Raw genomic sequence first — 23,830 nt, forward strand, 5'->3', positions numbered from 1 at the left:
GAATCTGAAATGGGTTTCTCTGGGCTAACATCAAGATGTCAGCAAGGCCAAACTACTTCTGGAGGCTCTAGGGGGAAATCATTTCCTTGCTTTTCCCAGCTTCTGCAGGCTGTCTTCATTGCTAAGTTCATGGCCTTGAATCACGTTGCCTTTTCTCCCCTGCCTCTATCATCATCACATCACTTTTTTCTTCCCTGTCTTCAAATCTCCCTCTGCCTACATCTTATTATTTTTTTATTATACTTATTTTATTTTTTTATGTGATCTCTACCCCCAATGTGGGGCTCAAATTCATGAGCTTGATCCTGAGATCAAGTCACATGCTCTACAGCCAGGCACCCCCTTCTGCTTACATCTTATAAGGACACTAGTGATTACATTTAGGGCCCAACCAAATAATCCAGGATAATCTCTCGATCTGAAAATCCTGAATGCAGTCACACTATTGAAATCCCTGTTACCATACAGGGTTACATTCACAGGTCCCAGGAATTAAAAACTGGTTATCTTTGAGGGCCATTATTCAGTCTACTATAGTAACTGTCAAGAATGTGAAGAGATTATAATTTGAAAGTCTTGATCAGAAACTATGTGTAGCTTTTTCAAGAATAAAACCTGATTCAAAAGGTTATGTTCACGCAGACAAGTTCAATTATCTCATTCAAAAATTTGAAAAGATTTTTGCTCAGAGTTTTATACAAGTTCAGTATCTAATAATGCCCCTATTACTTTGCATTTATTTTTATTCTCATGTTTTTATTATTTAAAAAGCAATTAACTTATCACCAAGTCCAATATAGATGCCCACACACTCTAGGTTATCCCAGGATGCCACACAAATATTATCATTTTCTTTCTGTGCTGTGATGCAGAAAAGGTTGGGAAATATAGCTCTACAAAGTTCAGGAAACTAACACAATGGAGAAAACAAGGCCAGGGTTTTAAGTGAACAAAGTCTGTATCTGTAATAATAGGAAGTCAAACACATAATGCCTAAAATCTAGAAAATAAAAACAACAACAACAAAAGCAATATAAACACTTAGAAATAACTATCAGGTATATAGAATTGTCAGAACAATTATAGTACTGTCAGAAAAAAAAATGGTTGCCTCTGGGGTGCAATGTTGGAGTAAGGAGAGATAGCTAGCTATCTGTTGCTACTCATTATGGACATTTTGGTACTAGATTTTTTTTTAAAGATGTGCATCATTATTGGATTTTTTTTAAGTTCAATTAAAAATGGTACCAGAACTTAACATTAATATACCATATTTTTTCTGTGGTCTTTTCTCTAACTATGACATTCCTCCTTTCCACTATAGAGAGGGAAAAACACTGTTACTTTTTATTCCCTAATTATATTACCCATTTGATGACATATAATTACCCAATTATTTAGGCCTCATCCAAAGAACAGTCCTGAGGATCTTCTCTTTAATACTTAGAGTGGTGGGTTTGAAATGCTTAAAATAAATTCCTAGAGACTAAGTTAGGGAACAGAAGTTCTTTATCCGTTCCTTCCCAGTGGTGGCACTGGCAGGAAATTTAATAAGCTAGCCCAGAGGCAGAGATGTTTGGAAAACCATCAAAAGACATTTGATGGGATGCACAACAGGGAATCTTTCATATGGTTGAAAGAAATATGGAAGAAAAAATAGGATTAAACTGAATAGTTTTCTATTTCACAGCTCTTCTCCATGAGGATTTCAAAGTCAGTAAGTAGTCTCATCATCTATACATATATCACTACAGAAAAGCAAGAATGTTTATCTTATGAGTTTAGAAGAGATGTGTTATTTCTTAGGGAGTCTTTTTATATTTTCAAATCATCATTACATAATGATCTATGTTTATTAAAAACCCTGAGAGAACACAGGATGTTTTTTTAATGGTTATTCCTAGGCTACTCATTAAAGGAAATGACTCCTCTGCTTCTATCATCAAGGTGGAATCTGGAGATACAGTTTGGCACATGAGTGAAATACAAAAACTTCATGGGCATCACCATTTCTCAGCAACACTCTCCTTTGGGCAACACGCAGAAAAGGAGAAACAGGAAACACATACTAAGGACTTGCCCTCTATGCAACTTTCAAAGGTGAATCTAGAGGGGAATTATTGATAAATGTGAACAAGATAATGCATGTTGCAGTTCAACTGCATTCTTCTGAGCCTAATGACTTTTAAAACTACTTAGAAGATTTATCAACTCTTATCAATCTTAGATAATTATCTGTAATGTGAGACAACTCTTTTTTTTTTTAAAGGATCTTAGTTATTTGAAATCATTGCTACTTTTGGGATGTAAAAGTTAAATAACCTTCAAATTTAATTTAAAAATCATACTATGAACAAATGGAAGGATATGTCATAATTTAAATTCACCACTTGTTTCAGCAAACTTCCTGATTCATTAACAACAGGGTGTTGGCAACAGGAAAGAATGAAGTCTTTCTCTTCCTCAATTGGAAACACTATTCATTTTTTAGACAACTCATTCATTAGTTTGTCTCACAGATATTATTTGATATCTTTTTCTAGTTAACCCTGTTTGCTTACCTTTCAACTCAAGTGAAATGCCCTATTGTTAGATCTAGTCAGTAACTGGCAATTTCTGGCTAACAGTAGCCCCCTTTTTCCTTTTTTTATGTGGGTGGCCAAGAATTTAGATAGGTACAGATGGGAGCCAATATTGAATGTGGGCAACAGTCTAGTGTATAATTGCTGCCTGGTTTCTTGGCTAAACACTTTGGGCATGACACAGAAATTTTTATGTCTCTGACATGTTCTCCAAAACTGCTCTGCTTTATTGCATTGTGTTTAGGGGATAGATGTAGGATAGACAAGAAAAAAATAAAAGACCACACACATTGCTGATCTGTACACTTATTTCATACTTTAGCAATTTCTAAACCACCTCTTATTGGATAATGCTCATGTTGGGAGTTAGCAAAGCTTACTGTAAAGTCATCAAGACATTGCATTTGCTGCTATTTTTCTTATATTCTGGCCCAAGTTCACATTCTAGGTAGACAAACTAAAAATTAAAAATTCCTTACCTCTAAGTACAAATTAAATTTTAAAATCTTATTTACTTGTGGCACTAAACTGGTCATTCAGTATATGCTCACTGAGTACTTGCTATGTACCAGACATTTGCCAAGAACTAAATCTAAAAAGGCATCTAATTCTAACTTACCCCTGAATACACACTCTTCATCCTCCTTTAGGTCCCCCAAAGTTTCTGCAAAGGTTTAATCTGTAAATCTATCTGTCCATGTTACAGATATCTAACGATAGATGTACCAACATCATGTACCTTGAAGGGACGTTCACAGTAGTGTATTATGAGAAAAAGGATTAAATACATACATACACACACACACATAAACACACACACACACACACACACACACACACACACACACACCAGAGAAAGTGATTTTTCAGGTACTAAAATGTATAAATATACAGAGAGATAGGCAATTGCCCTCTAAGAAGACTTGAAACTGCTCGGTGGCCGTGATCTTTCTCCCCATCCCCATGTGATCTGCCAAGTGAGGTTGTTTCTAGTGGCTCTGAAGAAGTGGGAGGCTCTTTTACAAAATGTTTGGGGGCTCAAAACTTAAATTTAAATGACTCTCTAAAGAAATTCCATTTTACAGGGCACTATTTGTAAATAATATATGGGAATATAGCTACTAGAGTACTACTTCTCTAAGAGTCAGACTTTGGGTGGTTGTAAACTTAACTGTTGAAGACAGGTAGTTACTTTTTGGAGATCTCTTGAGGCAGCAAATGTACATCCTTTGGTATGATGTCTGAATATTTAATTATTCATAAATCAAGATGTCACTCTTAGGTATTACCAAATGCTCTTGCTGCAATTAAAACTCATTTTCTCTTCCTTAACCTTCTGTAAAGGTAGAAAATAACTGATCATCTTTCTTACAATATATCTTGTATAATTAAAGACTCTTCATTGCCCTTTATCTTTTGCAGGCTAAGCAAACCTATGGGGCCCAAATGTTTTGGTGGCATCTTATTTTGGTGTTAACACTGATTAATACTCTTATTTACTGCTGCTATAATTTCTCTACCTCACACAAAGAATGTGGAGATTCTGATTAAGATCCTGTCTCCAAATGCCATTATTAAAATGTAGATACCTGGGTTTTAGACACTTCTTTGGTTTTTATTTGGGGAAATTACTTTTATAGCTGAGAGGTCAATCTTTTTGGATTTCACATAATAAATATATCACCAAGGATTGTTGCTGTCTAGCATGACAAATTAATCACTGGCCTTTTCTCTGTTACCTGTCTAATAACATTTCCATACGAATATGTGGCACTAAAAAAATTTGTTTACAGGTGAATCATTAAAAAATTCTCACTTTACCTTGGTTGATTAGGGTTGTCCAAAGCCTCAAACTCTTCTAGAATTACTTGGTTTATTGCAGGCCTCTAAGAGAGTGCTGACAACTCATCTGTCCTGACATAGTTTGACTGAGTCACGAAGTGAAGTCTGAGATACACCCACTGAGTTTTACAGGTGTTGGCAATATCAGGTGTGATTTAGCGGGCGCTGGGCTGGCCCTCTCGCAGTTCACACGCCACTGCCAACGTTCTTGCAACATCCTCTTTCCTTGTGGACTTCAAGAATAGTAAAGGTAAGCATCTCGAGGGGTAACAAGCCATTGCCACTTTGGTCATTAAAGTAAATGTCTATCACAGCATAACTCTCTACAGGAATAGGGACTGGCCGTGCTGGTTCTGGTGGCAGAGCCTTCACCTGGCACTTTTTTCCCACACCCTAAATCCCTCCTTCTGTTGGTGGACTCCACACTTCCCACTGCTTACTCCTGAACGCACCTTCACCCTCCCCAGACCAGATGTAGGGAGGAGAGTTTGTATCTACTGAGAAAGGCTCTCTCAGGTAGTAGCCGTGGAGCGTTCTGGCTCTATCCGCTGTTTAGCTATCTTCAATCCCTCGTAAACCGGAACATTTTTATGGACTGCAAAAATAACCACTCGTGCTTCAGGTTCTCGCCCTTGCTAAAGTATCCGTAGAAGCCGGAGAGTTTTACTGGTGAAACACCCCTTGCCCTGCCGCAGCAGGTGCTGCTTTTACAAGCGGATCCCAGGGTCCTGTTTGCGCCCACCTCCCGGCGGGGGGGGGAGGGGGGTGTCCCCTCAGCCTCAGACGCCCCGCCCCCTGCCACCTCCGCGCGTCTCATTGGCTAGGCCCTGCATCCGCCTCGGCTCCTGACTGGCGGTTGTTCCTGTCTGTCTGCGCGGCGGGGACATTTCCGCATTGAGGGGGGCTGCTCCAAATGGAGGGGGAGGGGAGGTGTTTGGGAGAAAGTGGGGGTTTGGGGTGTCAGAAGCCCGCAGCCTGGTGGGCGCAGGGGGTCAGCAGCTGGGCTGCAACCGCTGGCGAGGAGTTCAAGTTGTGCATGTGTGAGGGAAGAGGGGGAGAGAGAAGGGTGTCTCAGAGGTGACATTCTCTCAGCCTGCGGGCCTTCTTCCCGGGGCGCCATAAACGCCCCCAATTTCCCAGCTGCTAAAGGAAGAGGAGGAAGGTGGGTCTCGGTGGTGGTTTGGAGAGAGGCGGGGACGGGCTTCCCACGACCCTTTGGGCGGGTGTGCGTCCCTCAGGGAGATGTGTAGAGCTCCTCTGCCCCACCCGCTGTGTTGCCCCGGAGGCCGAATTTGGGGTTCGGGGCCCTCCCGCGTTCCAGTCCCTTGGGCTCGCGGCTGCCTGCGGGTTCTCTCCTCGCGGAAGGCCCCTCAGTGTTTGCTGTGGGGGAGGGGCGATGTGGTCTTCGGCCCCTCCCGAGAAAAAGCCACGACATGGTTTCGCCTCGCTGCTGGAAGGGGGCGAGCTGGAGGCCCCAGCCCGCCGGCGGGCGCGCGGAATTCTTACCGTCTCCTAGTCCCAGGGTGTTTATGGGCTGGTAAAAACGGTTACGTTGCCCCTCTTTGCCGGCCTTGCCCGCCTCCCCGACCCCCCTGGGGCGCGGGCCACTGTTGACCGGGGTTTCCTGGGGAACCGGCCGGAGGCTGGACGGCAGCGAGGGGGAGGGGATCGGGGGGTGCGGCCGGCCAGTGTCTGCTGTCGTCCAACCCGGGAGGGCGTGGGGACCCGGGGGGCGGTGAAATAGCCGTTGTAGATCCTCCTCTTTCATTGATGAAATTTAAGTTCGTGTGATTTTACCTTTTCCGGGAGTCTCCAGCTGGCCCTGGTTTGTGTCAGGAGCGCAGTGTAGACAGGAGTTCTAAGTAGACTCAGTCTCACTAAGTTTCTTCTCTTTGGAAGTGGGGGAGGTTTTCCTGTTTTTTTTTTTTTTTTTTTTTTAAGGCAGTTTTAATAGCTTTGAATACTCTACTCTCTTAAGTGGCTAAACATAGGAAGGGGAGAAAGAACACGTCGGTTGTTAAAGCAGGGGAGGAAGAGATACCTGCCCTATAGCGTAACTCCTCTAGATATTAATATATACACATCACAGTATTTTAATAAATCCCTAAAATGTCGAGATATGTACAAGGTAAGACACTCTTCTTTTTGTCTCCCGGGTTGCTTCAGCCGAATTTGGGTCCTGGCAGTCGGGAGGTTGGTGGGTGGTTTGGAAGTGTAAATGTTCATTTGAGATACTGTTTGCAAAAGCCTTTTCCTTAAATTGACATTTGAGCTGCATTGAGCTGCTGGCTTGGCATTTCGGATACGTATAATTTATACCCCTGTGCTCTGCTGGGTTTAGTTCTGCCTCCCTGAAATCAGGTTAGTAGCACTCTGGCTCTCCAGGTTAGTGGCTGTTAACTGATGATAAAACAGGATTTTGGTTGCTGATTAACCCTGTTCTCTTTTCCTGGTGGAAGTCAAGGTAAAGATGTGTGCGCGGAAGGGAAGGGGAACCGTGAGGACCGAGGGAACGGAGGTGGATTTTGCCAGGACTGTTGGGGAAGCTTTAGTGTTCTCTGCTTCTACTCCGTTTTGTGTGTACGTGGTTGGAGTCTCAGATTCAGTTATTGCGAAACCGGGAGTAGCTCATAGAAGCTGGAGGTCATTTCAGCAGGAGAAATGACTTTGCTGCATTGCTGTTTATTTTTTCCTTCTTTGAAATTTGGAAAGATTATTAAGGTTTCCTTGAAATTTGAAAATTGCCCTTTAAATTCTCCATGCGTATTTTAAAAGGGTTAGTGAATGCCTCTGAACTAAGTGTTAACATTGCTTGTATGTTTGAATGTGTGTGTGTGTTTGTGTGTAGTTTGTACACATTGAAATTGGTGATACCTTAAACCTGTCGCTAGTTTTTAGCATAGGATTTGCATTCTGGTATGCAAGTAAATTCTTTTCTTGCATACCCCAGAGTTTAAAAGCTTCAGCTGTCTTGCTGAACACACAGGTAGTGAAAGTTCACAACCACTTAATGTGACTCCCAGTGGATGAGCTTTAAAAAGCAAATTGTCAGTTACGGCCATTATTTGACCCTGGGAATAAAAATGCCCTAGTAACTTTTATATCATTTTATTAACTCTTCTTTGAGTTTTGTATAATAGATTAAGAGTATTTGACTGTCTGCCTTATTTATGGAAGCAGATGAGACAGTTATGCTTGCCTTTAGCACTAAGCTCAGAAATGTCACTTGTTATTAGACTTTCAAATTTATGTATGTGGTGAGAGAGGCTGTTATATTCTGATTGAATAAATGTCTTAGTCAAGAATGCAAAAACAGAGGTAACTTAATTTGCTGGTTTTGTAACAGCAACAGAAAAATTACCAGAAAGCTGCTTTTTGCAAGAGTATGCTAGGAAAAAGTGGACAAGTCACTTTTCTTTAAACGTTAAGAATATTACACTTCAGGTATTCCTAGTAGTTATGCTTAGAGTAGCTTGCTGGGATGGTGTGTGTTGACTGATTTCAAAGCCTTTGCTATTCATGGCTAACTGTCTTCAGGAAACCCAAAATCAAGTGGCAATACCTAATTGTTGCTATGTATATTCCTTTCCCTTGTCATCTGCTTTTTATCTTGGGATACTTTTAGATTTATGGAAAGTAACACATTTGTCAAAACTAAGGAATTACCATTGGTACATCAGTGTTGACTGAAGAGTCAGGCTACTGTTCCATGATTCAACCCAACATTGCATTTAGTTGCCATCCACTTTTGGTTTAAATGGTAGTTTTCCTTTTAAATTAGTTTGGCACCAGAAAATGATACCTCTCCCCCCCCCCCAATTTAACATGATTGTGTTCCGTTCATTATTGTTTAAATTTTGTACTTTAAGTATAAACACTCTATGTGTTTAATTAACTTTGCTGCTGTTACAAATGATAAACCTAATTGGCTATTAACTCAGCTGTCTCCACAGATAAGTTTTCAAGTGTAAGGACTGGGATTTTTGTCTTTGAATTTTTTTGTACCAGATTAAATTGATCTTTGCTATATCACTTATTGATATTTCCACTCATTGACACTTAGCTCGTGACATAGGAGAGAGATAGAACAATTATTGGGCTCCTAACTGTTTTCACCTGTTGTCTCATTTAAGCTTCACAAGAGCTCCTAAGAGGTAGATTTTAATTATGACCTTACAGCTGAGGAAATTTAAGGAGCCTGTCCAAAGTTCACAACTAGTAAGCATTTAAATTACTATATAAATGTTTCTAAAACCCTTGTCATTTCCAGTACTTTTTGTTGCCTCTTACATTAAAAACCTACCTAGATGGCTTTTTTCTCTAACTAGACTGTCAGTTCCCTGTGGGCAAAGATAATATTATATCCCTATGGGAAATAGTGTCTTGAAGTGATGGTTGCTCTAAAAGAATTTGTCATGGATGACAAATGAGAAACTCAGCATTTTCCATGTACTTTTTAGTAGGATTGTATACATTTTTTATTTTCAGTTACAGTTTTTTTTTAATAACACCACTTAGATTACATAAATGTTGTGAAAGATAGAAGCGTTTAGATTTAGGTTTGAATTCTCCTGACAGGTGATCTTAGATACATAACTTTTCTGAGGCTCAGTTTCTACTTATATAAACATTGGGTATTAATACTTTGCCACAGGGTTATTGAGAACCCGAAATGAGATGAATTATATGAAGGTCCTAGTCATAAAATAGATGCCCAGTGAGTTTTGCTTTTCTTTCTTGAAATGATGGTGGCCATTCAGATAGCATCGCCACCATAAATACAACCTTATGTCATCAACAGCAATAAATAGAGACAAAGCAGGTATCACTGTTCTTTATTTTCCTATTCTAAGTTTGGTGTTTAGGTCCCCAAGACTTGGGAGTTGATCTATTTAAAAAAAAAAAAAAGTGCAGGAGTGGGAGAGGAGAAGTTCGAATTGTGATATGAATACATAGTTGATGACAGTTTTTGTTTCAGTAGAGTCAACAAAAATATTTTGAGCGTTTACATGTGTATCCCTTATAGTGGGCACTTGAAATTCAGAACATCTAGGTATTATAACTGCGTGTTGTGTACACGGGTTTTTGAATGCCTGGTCAGGACTTAGGGTTTCTATACTTGGCTTGAATTTCTTCTCCCAGATCGAGGCAATGTGCTTTGCAGGAAGGCTGGGCATCTCCATTCTCAAGCACTTTGACCTGTCATTAGGTAGAAATGTTCAGTTAATGAAAATGCTTAGGCAAGAGTATTTTCAGTATACACTCCTTGGCTGAAAGAAGGTTCAACTTTATTTGGCCATCTCTCAAGTCTGTGTTCCTCTGGCACTTAAGTATCTTTCTTATAGGAAGACTCTCCTTTCCTGAAGATAAGCCCTAATTCCCTAGCTGTTGTGTTCTGCCCTCAGGTCACCTTCTGCCTGCCTGAAAATTACTTACCATTTGCTGGTTTTCTCCACCCCAGGGGTTGTTGCAGGGCCCCCAGTTACTCTAAATAAATGTGAGTACTAGCGGTGTTGAGAAGGGACTCTGCATAATAGTTGGAGGTGCTAGGGGTCCTCAGCAGCTGTGACTTTTTGCCAGGTTTGTCAGTAAGTGTCATTTGGGATTTAGCTTTTTTAAAAGTTCTGAGAGTTATAGGATAATCTCTCTACATGATTTGGAATTTATAAATGGTTCAGGAACTATTGTTATCTAGCCTGCTAAGGACATGTTATGTGCTTATACTGTAATATTAAAGGAACTTTTTTGAACTGTTTTTAATAGGCCATTATCTAAATTATATAAAAATGTCCTTTAATATTCATAAATTGAGGTGCTTTCTTATATTTCAGGGGAAGCCATTTGAGTATCTGTGTGTCACTTAAAAAACATTTGAGGCCTATCGACTTTCCCATTTGTTGGAATTCTCTCTTTATGACTTTATTTTTATGATTCCTGCTTGGTAGATGGCAGCTAGCCAGGGAGGATTAGCTGAGCTAATTTTAACTGGAGGGGTCTCAGATGAATATACGGATGAGATGCAGTGTGGGGCCTGGTTGTGGAGGTTGGGCCTTGGCCTGTTTCTTCTCAAATCCTCAAACTAAATTTAGCTTATTGCTGATTATTTAGAGGACTAGGATGTTTTTAGCCCAAGGGGATTGTGACATGGATTTGAGGCAGTAGTAGAGGGGACAAAGTCGTGACTAAAGACCACTCCTCATTTTTTAAAGATACGGCTTAGGATTCATTATGTTGCTAGAGAGAGGGGGGACTTAGTTACATTCAGAATCACAGTTCTAAGTGGAAAATTAAAAGAAACTCAGAATAAAGAGTTGAGCTGACGAAAACTTTGTTTTCCACCACGGACTTTGTAATCTCTGTGGTTAAATTCCCTTTGTTCTTGATAACTGGGTCTTTCTTCCAGTAAGATGGATGGTTTTAATTTGTGAAAGCCTACTGAAAAAAGAAATTGATAGGGAACGTTAGAGAAATAAGAAATATTAACTGGTACACTTCTCAGAAGTGCCATCTTAATATTCTGAAGATAAATTGAAAAATAACTTTAAAAGGAAATTACTCTAAAATGTTAATTTTGGATAGTAGGTGTTTTCTTGTAATATTGTTTCATAGAGACCCTTCTCTGTGTGTGTGATTTTTTTTTTCGTAGAAAGGTGTAATTTTATGAATTGTAGTAACTTTAAAATAATGGGAGACTTAATAATAGGATACTTAATAACATTAGTTGGCCCAATAATGAAAATGTTCCCGATAAAAGAAATAATATACTGTAGTTTTTATTTTCCACCAAATTGTATTTGGAACTTTTATGCCTAAGTGCAGGTATTAGGAGTTCTCAGAAAGTCAGATATATCCATTTTTAAAAAGTTAATATAAACAAATATTTCAAAGTTACACTGTGGATTATCTATAAAAAACAAGTAATTAAGAGTTGACTGTACTAACTTTCCATAATGTGATTTTTCTTGATATCCAGAATTTATGCCAATGGAGAAAATCCCAGAATTATTAGAATCAAATTTGGGGGCGGAGAGCCTCTGAGGGTTTGGGATTTAGTGAATGAGGAAGTATTATGATTCACTTACCACCATTTTGATTGCTTGGAATCTCTTTAGAAGCTTGACTTTTTCTAAAGACTGGTGTCCTTTTGACACAGCCTATATTTTATAAACTATCAAATTTTGAACTTGGTGTAAATAGTGTTTGAATTGTGGACATCTTCATCTTGGGTGATTTGATGGATTGTTACAGGCACAATGACAATTAATTAAAACCATGTGTCTTAGATCTCCAAAATTCTTCTACCAGGCATGTATCTTTCTATGAATAACTTACTGAATTCTTTGAAAGTTGGCTTGCTGAGCTATCAAAAGAAAATTAAGCTATGTGTTTAATTGGGCTTTAAGTGGGGGAAAGGGGATAATACTCCATTTGAAAGCTGTTTCCCAGTTTTCTGTTGGTGATGCAGGCATCCCCTTTAGTTTGTTGCAAAATAATTGTTTAAGGCTCAGGTTTTTTCTCTGCCAACAGTCCCATTGTTTATTTCTCTCAGTCATTGCCAAATGAAATTGATTGTGCCCCAAACCATTTTGACAATTAAGGGTTGTTTTTGAGAACCGTGGAGAAATTGGCTATGTTGTCTTAGTTAACTTACATGAACAAAAAAATATTTCGTTTTCCAAAATATTTCTAGATATTTGTTAATTTTTCCTGTGTAAATCAAGAGAGTTCCCTGTTTTTCTGTGATTTCACTTGTATCTTTTAAAAAATATTCATTGTATTCTTGTACATAAAATAGTCACATTATGCTTAGTCCACTTTGAAATTATTAGTCACCAAAGTAAAAAATACTATTCTAGGGGATATTTCCTTTAATAGTAGCTCCATTGCTCCTTGGCCACAAAAGCCTGCAGACAAGGTGTTTTGAGTTTGCTTTCCTCTAGTTGCTGTCCTGGCAAAGGATGATGTGATGTTTCATTTATGTTTAAACCCTTCCTAGAATTTTAAAACTTCCAAAGAGTGCAGGAAAATGGAATAACACAGTCCTATGTTAGATTCACTTATGCCAATGATAAAATGCTTGGCCTCATAATAAAATATTTAGAGAGTGCATAAAAAACTTCGATTTTTCATTGCCCAGAAAACAAACAGTATAGAGGGAAAAGGTGAAGAGCATAAAAGGATGCTTATTCTGTTATATAATTTTAACCCCCCCAATAACCTCACGTTATAGACATAGTTGGATTTTTGCATGTTTTAATTCAGGCTTCCACCTGGAGATGACAAACCAAGTAAATGCACTGTAACCAAGAAAGGGAAGACCTTCCTCCAGGAAGGAGAAGCAGGGCTCCAGGGTTTGAATTCCAGCTTGGCAGTGCTACTGTGTCCTTAGGCAACTCAGCATCTCTGAGGGCCTGTTTCATCTCAAAGATAAGGGAATAGGACTCACTGACCTTAAAGCTTTAACAAGCTTAGAAGTTTTAACTAAATACACATCTATCAAATTACAGGACCGGCCTGCCAAACCTTTTTTTGTGCTTGATGATGAGGATTGATGATGAGGATTTGATGTTGTATTTCTTTTTCCTCCACTCAGCAAATTAGTGTTCTAGGCCCCTTGACATGGCCTTCTTATATCTGTTCAACTTAATGCAAGGTGATATTATTTAACTAGTTGACACATCTCTTCTGAAAGTTCTGTTTTTTGGAAATGCTATTTTATTTTTTTCCCTTAAGATTTTAAGAGCTACTCTTGTATGAGGGCAGAGTTAATGTCAATTATTAATGAGAAATCTGGTTTATGTGTAAATTCTAATAGTTACAAATAATTTTTTAAGTAGGCAGTGCATGATTAGCAAAAATCTTGATTAGCAAGTAGATCTGCATACTCAGTGCTAGAACAGTTCTCAGAAGACTGGTACCTTTTATTTTTTATCAAAAAGCATTTATTAAGCATCATATGTATATAGAACTGGGTCATTTAAAAATCTATGTAAATATAAATAGTCCTATAGTTTGCAATCTGAAATAATCAACATTGACTTTAATACTAAAAGATCATGCAAAGTCAACTAATTGAGTTTTCTTATGATTGAATGACATGGGTTATATTTTTCCTACATTAAGCTAAATCTAAATATATATATTGCCCAATTTTATTTAATCTCTAAAGTTAGTGAAGGGGAGCCTAGGTGGCTCAGTCACTTAAGTGTTGGACTCTTGATTTCGCCCCAGGTCATGACCTCATGATTTGTGGGATCGAGCCCTGCCTTGGGCTCTGAACTAACAGCATGGAATACAGCCTGAACAAAATAGACATGGTACATTCTTACAGAGATTATAACCTGTTGGGTAAGGTAGACATTGAATAAATTTTAAAAAGCACGATGGTATAAAGGAGAGGTAGAAGAATCTACCATGTGAACATGTAGTGGGTAACCATGCTTAGTTTAGAAAGATTTCTAGGAGGAGATTACATTTAAACTGAACTCTGACAAATGATATATATTAGTGGTTGCTCAGGTTCACTAATATGAGAATGTAAGTTTTGATCTCTATTTACACATTGTCAGGTGCCTGCGCTGTGTCAGGTGCTGAGTCAGGTGGTGGGAAAAAAATGTTTTTAATAACCTAATATGGCTAGTGCCCTTAAAGTGTTGCAGACAGGCATCTACGCAAAGAATCAAAATTTAAGAAGTGTTTGATATAATACAGAGGTAGGAGTGATTAAAACCTCCACATTAAAGGAGTTATTGAAAGAAAGGCCTTTTTGAATATTCAGAAGCTACCACCAAGAACACAGAATGCCACCCCCAAAATAGCAGAAGCTACTCAATTGCAGAGTTTAAACCTTTGGGGGGTGGGGTTAAGTATCCGGGAGGTTTCCTGGAGGTTATGATGATTTTTATGATTTGGGAATTCATGCTGAGCCACTAATTTCTAATTTTTTCTTCCTCATTTTTGCCTACCTTCCTCTAAATATGTTGAATGACACTTGAGATGTATGTTTTGGAACAATCTTATAATAATTAGTTTCCTGTTAATTTCATGGAGCAGAAAATACCAACTTTTGTCTTAAAAAAATGAGGGACTTCTATCACATGAATTCTGAAGTAGCATGTTCCAGAGTTGGCTAATTGAGTATAGAGACTGCATCAATCTTTCCTTCCTTCTCTGCTTGCTTGCTTTTTTTTAATATTTTAAGTTTTTTATTTTATTTTCTTTGAGAGAGACAGGGACAGGGGTAGAGAGAGGGAGAGGGAGAGAGAGAATCCCAATCAGGCTTTGTGCCACGAGCGCAGATCCTGATACAAGCTGAAATCCGTGAAACTGTGAGATCATGACCTGATCTGAAACTGAGAGTCGGACAGTTAGCCGACTCAGCCACCCAGTCTCCCCTCTCCTCTGCTTTCTTAAGCCTTTCTTTCTCATTCTTGGGTCAGCTTCGCTTAAGGTCACTAAATGGCAGAAGAAACAGGAGGTAAATGGTGGACACATATGTACACGGGAGGAAAAGTTTCTATTTCTTTCCAGGTGTCTCTTTTTTCAGTGAAGAGCACCTTTCTCTTAAGTCTTTTGGCAAACTATACCCTATGGCTCACTGGTCAGAATCATATTATGTTTCATGCTTAAACCAATCTCTGGGAAGGCTTTAGACCAGTCTGGGCCCCGTGCTGTCTCTGAAGCACCTGGCCTTGGGGCAGACAATAGGTGACAGAACAGCATGGGTGTGGAGAGAAGAATGATGTGTATGGCTGCTACAAATGTATTAAGAAAAATGGAGTATAATCTATATCAGAGCTACTCAAAGCAATACAGGTAGCATTCACTTATTAGAAATGCATATTCTTCCTACACCATACCTACTCCCAGAGTCAGGATCCCAGGAGCTTGCCCAGGAATCTGTTTTAACAAGCCCTTCAGGTAATTTGTGTACACATTAAAGTTTTAGAAGCTCTATTGAGATATCACAAATGAATTAAGGAATTGCAACCTTTAGATGTTCTGCTCTAGCACTTTCATTAGCTTTGTCTACTCAAAAAGTTACTTCAGCTTGGCTATTAAAACATGTCTGGCTAAGGAATTTGTATTTATTTCCCATCAAATGCAAATCTCATCAATGAAGAAGAGAAGTGATATGATTGGGGTTGCAGCTTAGGGAGACCAATCCATTCTGCCTGGTACCACCAGATTAAAGTGACAAATGGGCAGACTGGTTTGAAAACTGTTGTTGTCATGACCAGGAGATTGAAAATGAGAGGAAAATTAAGGTAGCAGCAGTGGGAATGGAAAGCGATGAAGGAGAATTGTGGCAACTGAAGTGTATAGTATTGGATTGGACGTAATGTGAGGGGAAAGGAGGGAAGAGCCTTCTGTGAGTGAGGTTTCTAGGTCATCTAGGACTGAGTGGGACAACGTTCATATATTGGGGGGCAGGGAGGTGAGTTTAGTTTAGACAATTTGGACATGTTCAATGTGAGGTATCCAGCCCTGGTATCCAGGTGGGAAAGGTCTAGAAGGCTGTAGGGAAGGTGAGTCTGGAGCTCAGGAAAAAAGATGAGGATACGAGGCACATATTTGGGAGTTATCAATAAGGATACTGGGATACTGGTAAGGGTACTATTGAAGGGAAAAGTGGTCTGGGGACAGAATCTTAAGGAAACCCAGGGAGTAGGAGAAGAAAGAGCCAGTTAGGGAAACTGAGGCCTGGTCACAGAGGTGGAAAAGATATAGAGTAATATTGAGTAATGGAATTCAAACAAGAAAAGATTTTCTAGGAGGAATACTCACAAATAACTGAGTTTAAGGACTGCAATGAGAGCCCAAAAGAGGATGATTAGCTTTAATTGGTCATAAATCTAGTCAATATATGTCTTTAGTTTCATCCATGGTTATATTTACAGTTGCCAATACATTCTTGGGAGTTCTATACTGACAGTAGCCCCCATTGTCCACCGTTTCACTCACGTGCAGTCAACCGAGGTCTAGAAGCAGATGTTCCTCCTCCTGACATATTGTCAGAAGGTCAATACTGCCATATCCCAGGGATATTTCAGGTTTGGTTCTAGACCACAGTATTAAGCAAATATTGCAATAAAGGGAGTCAAATGAGGTTTTTTTGTTTGTTTCCTAGCACATTTAAAAGTTATATTTATACTATAAGCTATTAAGCATGTAATAGCATTATATCTAAGTGTATGTACCTTAATTAAAAATTTTTTATTGCTAAAAAATGCTAATCATCATCTAAGCTTTCAGCGAGTCATAATCACTGGTCACGGATCACCATAACAAATATAACAATAATGAAAAAATTTGAAATATTGCAAGATTACCAAAATGTGACACAGAGACACAAAGTGAGTAAATGCTGCTGTAAAAATGGTGCTGATATACTTGCTCAATTCAGGGTTACCACAGACCTTCAGCTTTGGGGGAAAAGAAGAACAAAAACGAATGCAATATCTGCAAAGTGCAAGAAAAGCAAAGTGCAATAAAACGAGACATGCCTGCCATAGCCTAATGCTATATCACAGTGCCTACATCGTTCACCTCGCTTCATCTCATCATTTAGGCATTTTATTTTCTCACAGCATCACAAGAAGGCTGAGTACATTACAATATTTTGAGACCGCATTCTCATAACTATTATACTATAGTTATCTTTTTATTGTTAATCTCCTATTGTGCCTAATTTGTAAATTAAACTTTATCATAGCTATGTATGTATAAGAAAAAACATAGTAAATATAGAGTTTGGTATTATCTGTGGTTTTAGGTCATCCACTGGGAGTCTTGGAACACAGCCCCCATAGATGAGGGGGAACTACTATACTTGGATTGCAAGCCATTTCCAGGTTAAAGATGAAGTGAGCTCTCTAATTCTCTGACTTTGGGTTCCTCTCAATATGAGTTTCCAAGGAAGGTTGGGACTGATAGAGCTAATGAGTAGTGGGTGGGAGGTGGCCTGGGGAGAGCTCCTAACCTCTTTGTTGCTCTTGGTATTCTTTCTATACCCTTTCTATGGCCTGTGCATTGTGAAGCTAGCTTTCTCCTTTAGAACGTGAAGTTGTTTTGTTTGTGCCAGTATCAGGATGTCAGGGAAGGGTATTATGTATACCTCTTAGTTGATGAAATGGATGAAATGAAATACCTGAATTAAATGAAAACAAATGTTAGATTGAATGTCTCTTACCTCTTGATTCTATTGCTTTCCTCTTCCCCCACTCTTTTTTTTTTTTTTTTTTTTTTTTTTTTTTTTGCTCCAGTTGGATAGGGGAAAGTCCATGATGTTGAAATTTTAATTCTTGTGAACAAGGAAGAATTAGGAAATTGAGGTGGCAGGAAAACTTCTTAAAAAAAATAGTTACTGCCTGTTATATCCCAAATTGACTAAATTATAATTAAATCAACCAGGACCATTCTAGTAAGCCCATGTGGAGATGAGTTTCCTGTCAGTTCCACTGGGTATAAGAAGACATTCTGATAGAAATGCTTTTGGAGGAGAGTACTTATGAATTTTGTGCCAGGGATTAAAGAGAGTCAGAGTAGGAGGAAAAAATGAGCAGGATGCTCTGCCTCATTGTGGTGGGATGGGGCTTTGCTTCTGACCTCCACCATTAGCTGGTTCTGTAACCTTGGATAACTCATTTAACTATTTCAGCCACAGTTTCCTCATCTGTAAAATGTTGAGGTAGATTAAATTCTCCCTCTCCTCTCTAAAAATGTTTTGAGTTATCACCAACGTAATGAAATGTTTGATTCCTAATCCACTCTCTAACGTTGAGGATGATCCATTTTCTATTGCTAGAAAGTAAGGAGGGATAAAACATTTGGGAGGTTAGAAATCTTGCATTATTCAGGGGATTCTTTAATTGACTTTCAATTAGAAATACAACTATCATTGCTGGAAGTGTAACCTTGAGAATGTTAAGTCCAAGAAAGCTTTTAAGGTCTGTACTTCTTTTCCTACCCCAAATTCCAGACCTTTCTTAAAAAATTCAGGATAGATAAGGAAGTCACTGCAAAGAGAAATGGTTTCTAGCTATGTGTCTCCCGATCTGTGTCATGTCTTTAAGGTAAATACCCTTCTTGATTAAGCATGCGTCCTTATTCTTGCATATTCTTTAATCCTTAAAAGTCCTTCTTTATTCTTTTTCTATTTTTTAAAATTTATTTATTTATTTATTTATTTATTTATTTATTTATTTATTTTAATGTTTATTTTTGAGAGAGAGAGACAGAGTGCAAGAAGGGGAGGGGCAGAGAGAGAGGGAGACACAGAATCTGAAGCAGCTCCAGTTCTGAGCTGTCAGCCCAGAGCCTGACACGGGGCTCGAACCCCTGAACCATGAGATCACGACCTGAGCCGAAGTCAGACGCTTACCTGACTGAGCCACCCAGGCGCCCCTATTATTATTTTTTAATTTACATCCAAATTAGCATATAGTGCAACAGTGATTTCAGGAGTAGATTCCTTAGTGCCCCTTACCATTTAGCCCTTCCCCCCTCCCACAACCCTCAGTAACCTCCAGTAACCCTCAGTTTGTTCTCCCTATTTATGAGTCTCTTCTGTTTTGTCCCCATCCCTGTTTTTATATTATTTTTGTTTCCCTTCCCTTATGTTCATCTGTTTTGTCTCTTGAAGTCCTCATATGAGTGAAGTCATATGATTTTTGTCTTTCTCTGACTAATTTCACTTAGTATCGTACCCTCCAGTTCTATCCACGTAGTTGCAAATGGCAAGATTTCATTCTTTTTGATTGCCGAGTAATACTCCATTGTATATATACCACATCTTCTTTATCCATACATCCATTGATGGACATTTGGGCTCTTTCCATACTTTGGCTATTGTTGATAGCGCTGCTATAAACATGGGGGTGCATGTGTCCCTTTGAAATAGCACACCTGTATCCCGTGGGTAAATGCCTAGTAGTGCAATTAGTGGGTCGTAGGGTAGTTCTATTTTTAGTTTTTTGAGGAACCTCCATACTGTTTTCCAGAGTGGCTGCACCAGCTTGCATTCCCAAGTCCTTCTTTATTCTTTAGTCACTAAAAAACAAAACTTCAGTAGTAGCACTGCCCAGAGGATGGTGTTGGAAACAGCAGTGAAACAGGGTGGAAGAGGTGATAGGCTCCTTAGAATATTCTTTTGTTGTGTAAGCTGTTCATATCTGTAGAGTGACTGGAGGGAATACAAATTGTTCTTTGTGTTTGGTGCTATATCAAAGAAATGGAAGAATAGGGAGGAATAACTCTTACAGACGTTTGTTACAATTTGAGTTTGAATCTGGGTTTTTTTTTTTTTTTGAATCCTATCTTAAGTTTGGACCTGCTGCACCTGGCAAAGATCACATGTACTATTAAATGTCTTTCAGCCAACCTTTCTTACCTTGGCTTCATAGGGAGGATAGTGACATGGGTTCTGTGTGTTTTGGCCTTAAATCATGTAGGTCTCCAAAGTTTGGTGGGGTTTTTTGTTTGGTGTTTTGTTTGGTTTTCCTGTTCTCATGTAGACAAATCTCAAACAGCTATTAATAATTATTTTTGAACTTTACGGTTACACTTATAATTATCTCATTTTGGCATTTGCCTAGAATATAGGTTAAATGTTTCCATCACTAATTTTTTAGGAATGTGACTGAATACTGGCTTTCAGGATATAACTTCAGCAACAAAGCAGCAAGGCTGTTGTTAGCTGTCTTTGAGTCCAACAAAAAACCTTATTTTAAAAATCCTTATAAATTTCTTGATCTATTTTAATCCATCAGTGACACAGAATCAAAGAATTCATGTGTTCCTTAATTTAGAGGTTTTATGCTTATGTTTAGTAGAATTTTCTTGCAAATTATTTCTTACACATTAACATGGGAGTTGGCTTAAAGATTGTGGGAGAGATACCCCAGGTATACTGCTTCTGAGCTCCAGCAATTAGCTGGTTCTGTAACCTTGGATAACTCATTTAACTGCTGGGGCAGCAGGGTTGGGGGATACTTAACCTGTGATAAATTTTAAATTGCAATTAAGTCAACCAAGAGGTGAATGTGTATAGTTGATGTCACACTAACTCTAGTTTAAAATGTTCTACAAGAGTTTTTTAGTTACCTATCATAGTTATGTAAACCTACTCATCCATTGTTAGGAGTTGTGAACAGATGATAATCAAGTTGCTACTTACTAGTGGAAACATACATTTAGGTTGTTTATGAAACACATGTGTGTTTCTTAGCTCACAAAGAAGTTATTTATGAACCACTGTTTGGGTCACTTTAAAGTTTTACTGGAGTCCATAAACTTAGTTGTGTTGTGGTTTATGCCTAGGAAAAGAGCAGTTAGGAGTGCCGGGGTGGCTCGTTTGGTTAAGCGTCTAACTTCTTGATTTTGACTCAGGTCATGATCTTGCAGTTCATGGGCGTCGGGGGCTCTGCACTGACAGCAGGGAGCCTGCTTGGGATTCTCTGTCTCCCTCTCTCACTGCCCCTCCCCTGCTCATTCTCTGTCTCTCTCTCTCTCTCTCTCTCTCTCTCAAAAAAAAAAAAAGGCACAGTTAGAAAACAGCTATTTTAGGATTAGATTGTGTGTTCTCACCTAATTTCCTTGTTTTTCCCCTCCCTTGGATTTTAATATTACAGGAAATGTATTTTAAAAGGTTTTTGAAGAGCAATGTTAAATATCTCATTTGTTAACATTTGTAGGTATTTAGGAGGAGAAGCTGTCTACATTAAATAAATTGCTTCAGGAGTTACATAATTTACTAATTTCTGCTCTCACAAGTATCTTTTTGGTTATGTTGGCTTTAATTCTGTATGAATAAATGTTTTCTTCTGCCCAGATAACAAATAAAAGAATTTATGGTGTGTGTGAGTATTTTTAGTTTCACTGAAATGATTCTGGTAAATTAATCACCATTTGTAGAACTAGTTATCAAACAAAATGTTTGAACATAAGCTTCAAAACTACATTTATAAAATAAGTTTGAGTTGCATATTGAAGAGAAAAGGTGATGTGAACAGTAGTCTGACTGTTCCTTATTTCATAAGTAAAAGACAAGATAATTAGATAGCTGAGCATGTAAAACAACTTGTGTTGGCATATTTCTCCCAAGGTGCTTAGGCTTGGGATGTTTTCTTGTTGCATATTTTTCTGTTTTTACTTGTTTACGTCCATCAGGCATTTCTGTTACCTTTAGTGAGTCACCTGTAGTGAGATCCGTCTGTGGCCAGAGATGACCATCTATGCCAAAAGCCCTGATAGTATTGTCTGACACAGATAAGCACTGAAGAGTCTAGGCTAAAACTGAGGGCAATAAGTGGGCAGGGAGCCCTGTGTTCTCCTTTTAAGTGAAAATTTTGATGCCAGACACATACAGGCACCTGGGAATTGCCAGTATCTCTCAACGGGTTTTTCTTTAATAAGGAATGTGAAACTGGAGGGCTTCACTTCTAAAATGGAAAGAATTCCTTAATTTTTTTTCATCTGGCCTGGAAGGGAACGGTTTTTGTTTTTTTTTTTTGTTTGTTTGTTTGTTTGTTTCTGTGAAATTGCTAAGCCCTTTCCATTCTTTTATCTGGCAGCAGTTCCATAAGAGCATGTACCATAAAACATACCTTTATTAACATTATTCCACCTCTCATTTTTCTCCAGCTTTGATGGCTAAGAGGGAAACATTAGTAGAGATAGAACTAAATGCCCAAATGAAGATTAATCCTTTTATTCCCACCTGCCCCATCTTCCCAAAAGCATTTATTAGTGTCTCAGATACACTAGTAATGCAGGTAGATGTAACAAATTTGAGGCCATGTGATTATATAGCTCTAATTAGTTGACACTACTGATATCCTTCGAGAGGATAATGGGACTAAAGGAGTGAACCTTTTCATGTTCTGATAAACTAGAAATAAATCAGTTATAGCTTACCAGCTATTTGAATGGCTGTCTGATTTTTTTTCTGTTGGCGATTTTATATTTTTAAGATCTTAGCAAAGCCATGTCTCAGGATGGTGCTTCTCAGTTCCAAGAAGTCATTCGACAAGAGCTAGAATTATCTGTGAAGAAGGAACTGGAAAAAATACTTACCACAGCGCCATCACATGAGTTTGAGGTAAGGACTCTGCAGTGTTTCTTGCTTCCATCCATCTACAATGCTGAGTTGTTATTGCTGCTGTTGATCATCCAGCCTGAAATAAGCACAAAATATAATAGCATTAAAAAAAGTAGGATTGCTTAACAATTAAGGATTTTCAACATTTTCCCATTGTTAAACCATTGTCTTTTTTTTTAATTCTAGGAAGTTTCTAAAGTCTAAAGAATCAGAACAAAAAATTATTTTTTTTGTGTTCTAGTATCGTTGGGTAAAAAAATGGGTAACAGTACTCAGTTAGAATTATCAACCATACAACCTGCATGCCTTTTTCCAGAGAGCCGGTTCTAATAGAACCATGCTACTTTGTCAGCTGTGTAGAGATTTCCCAGTGTAGACAGGTATTTTTACTTTTCTGTTTATAAATCAATAGATCATCCTTTTCATTTTCAAATTTCAGTTCGTACTTAATGTTTTGAGGTTAACTGTGTTTTGTTACTTTTTCTTTCAGTGAAAGTGAATTTTCACTTAAAAGAAGTAGAAAAAAAGTACTGGCAAATAAATGTAGAACACCAATTGAAATTCCCATGGACCAAACGGTGTTGTTTACATGATAACTGCTGGAAGATTTGGGGATTATTTGCTTGTATTCCTTTAAGTGTGGTTCCTATTAGCTTTTCTTCCCCTTCACTTTTAAGTTGGGGGCATAAAAAAGTCTCTGCTGTACTCCATGTTCTAATAGTGTAATAATTTAATTGAAAGGTGTTTTAAATGTATAATACATATCTATATTAAAATTAAGCATTCTGCTCATTGTAACAAGAACTTCTATTTTCATAGCACACTAAAAAAGACCTTGATGGATTTCGGAAGCTATTCCATCGATTTTTGCAAGAAAAGGGACCTTCTGTGGATTGGGGGAAAATCCAGAGACCTCCAGAAGATTCGGTAAGTTTTAGATAAAATGTAGGAAAATTTAAGGTAATTCAAGACCTGGGTTTAAATTTGGGGGTGAGGTACTGTGGGGGACCTGTAAGAACCATCACTTTACATTCTCTGTTCCTCATGCCAAAACTACAGAGGTAGCCTACTGCTTTCCCCTCTGTTAGTCCCATCTTTTCAGTCCTGCAGAGGATTTAGGAAAGTCTCATCTCCCTATAACACTACCTCATAACTTAAAAATCCCTGCATATGAGGCAATTCTTTTGCAAAGTACCAAACACATAGTAAGAGCTTCATTTATGTTCTTTTCTTCCTTCTCTCTCCCAAACCATCCGATTTCTGATAGCCTATAGTGTCTTGTACAGATGCTAAATCACGTACTTAA

At 38.4% G+C, this 23,830-nt stretch overlaps 1 protein-coding gene across 2 annotated transcripts in view; it reads left to right on the forward strand.

The window, feature by feature from the left end:
- The first annotated feature begins 5,385 nt into the window (after nt 1–5,385).
- UGP2 (UDP-glucose pyrophosphorylase 2) overlaps nt 5,386–23,830 on the forward strand; it is a 64,632-nt gene continuing 46,187 nt past the window's right edge. The window contains exons 1-3 of one of the 2 annotated variants that reach the window (XM_047069661.1): nt 5,386–5,586; nt 22,397–22,524; nt 23,344–23,451. In XM_047069661.1, the coding sequence (XP_046925617.1) occupies nt 22,411–22,524; nt 23,344–23,451 (222 nt within the window). In that variant the 5' untranslated portion in view covers nt 5,386–5,586; nt 22,397–22,410. Of the gene's footprint in view, nt 5,587–6,238; nt 6,553–22,396; nt 22,525–23,343; nt 23,452–23,830 lie in introns of those variants that run through there. The other variant, XM_047069660.1, reaches the window with a different exon arrangement.

This window comes from Lynx rufus, unplaced genomic scaffold (genome assembly GCF_022079265.1).
Source record: "Lynx rufus isolate CCGP_SWC_20201006 ecotype Redwood Valley unplaced genomic scaffold, mLynRuf1.p SCAF_8, whole genome shotgun sequence".
NCBI classification, from domain to species: Eukaryota; Metazoa; Chordata; class Mammalia; order Carnivora; family Felidae; genus Lynx; species Lynx rufus.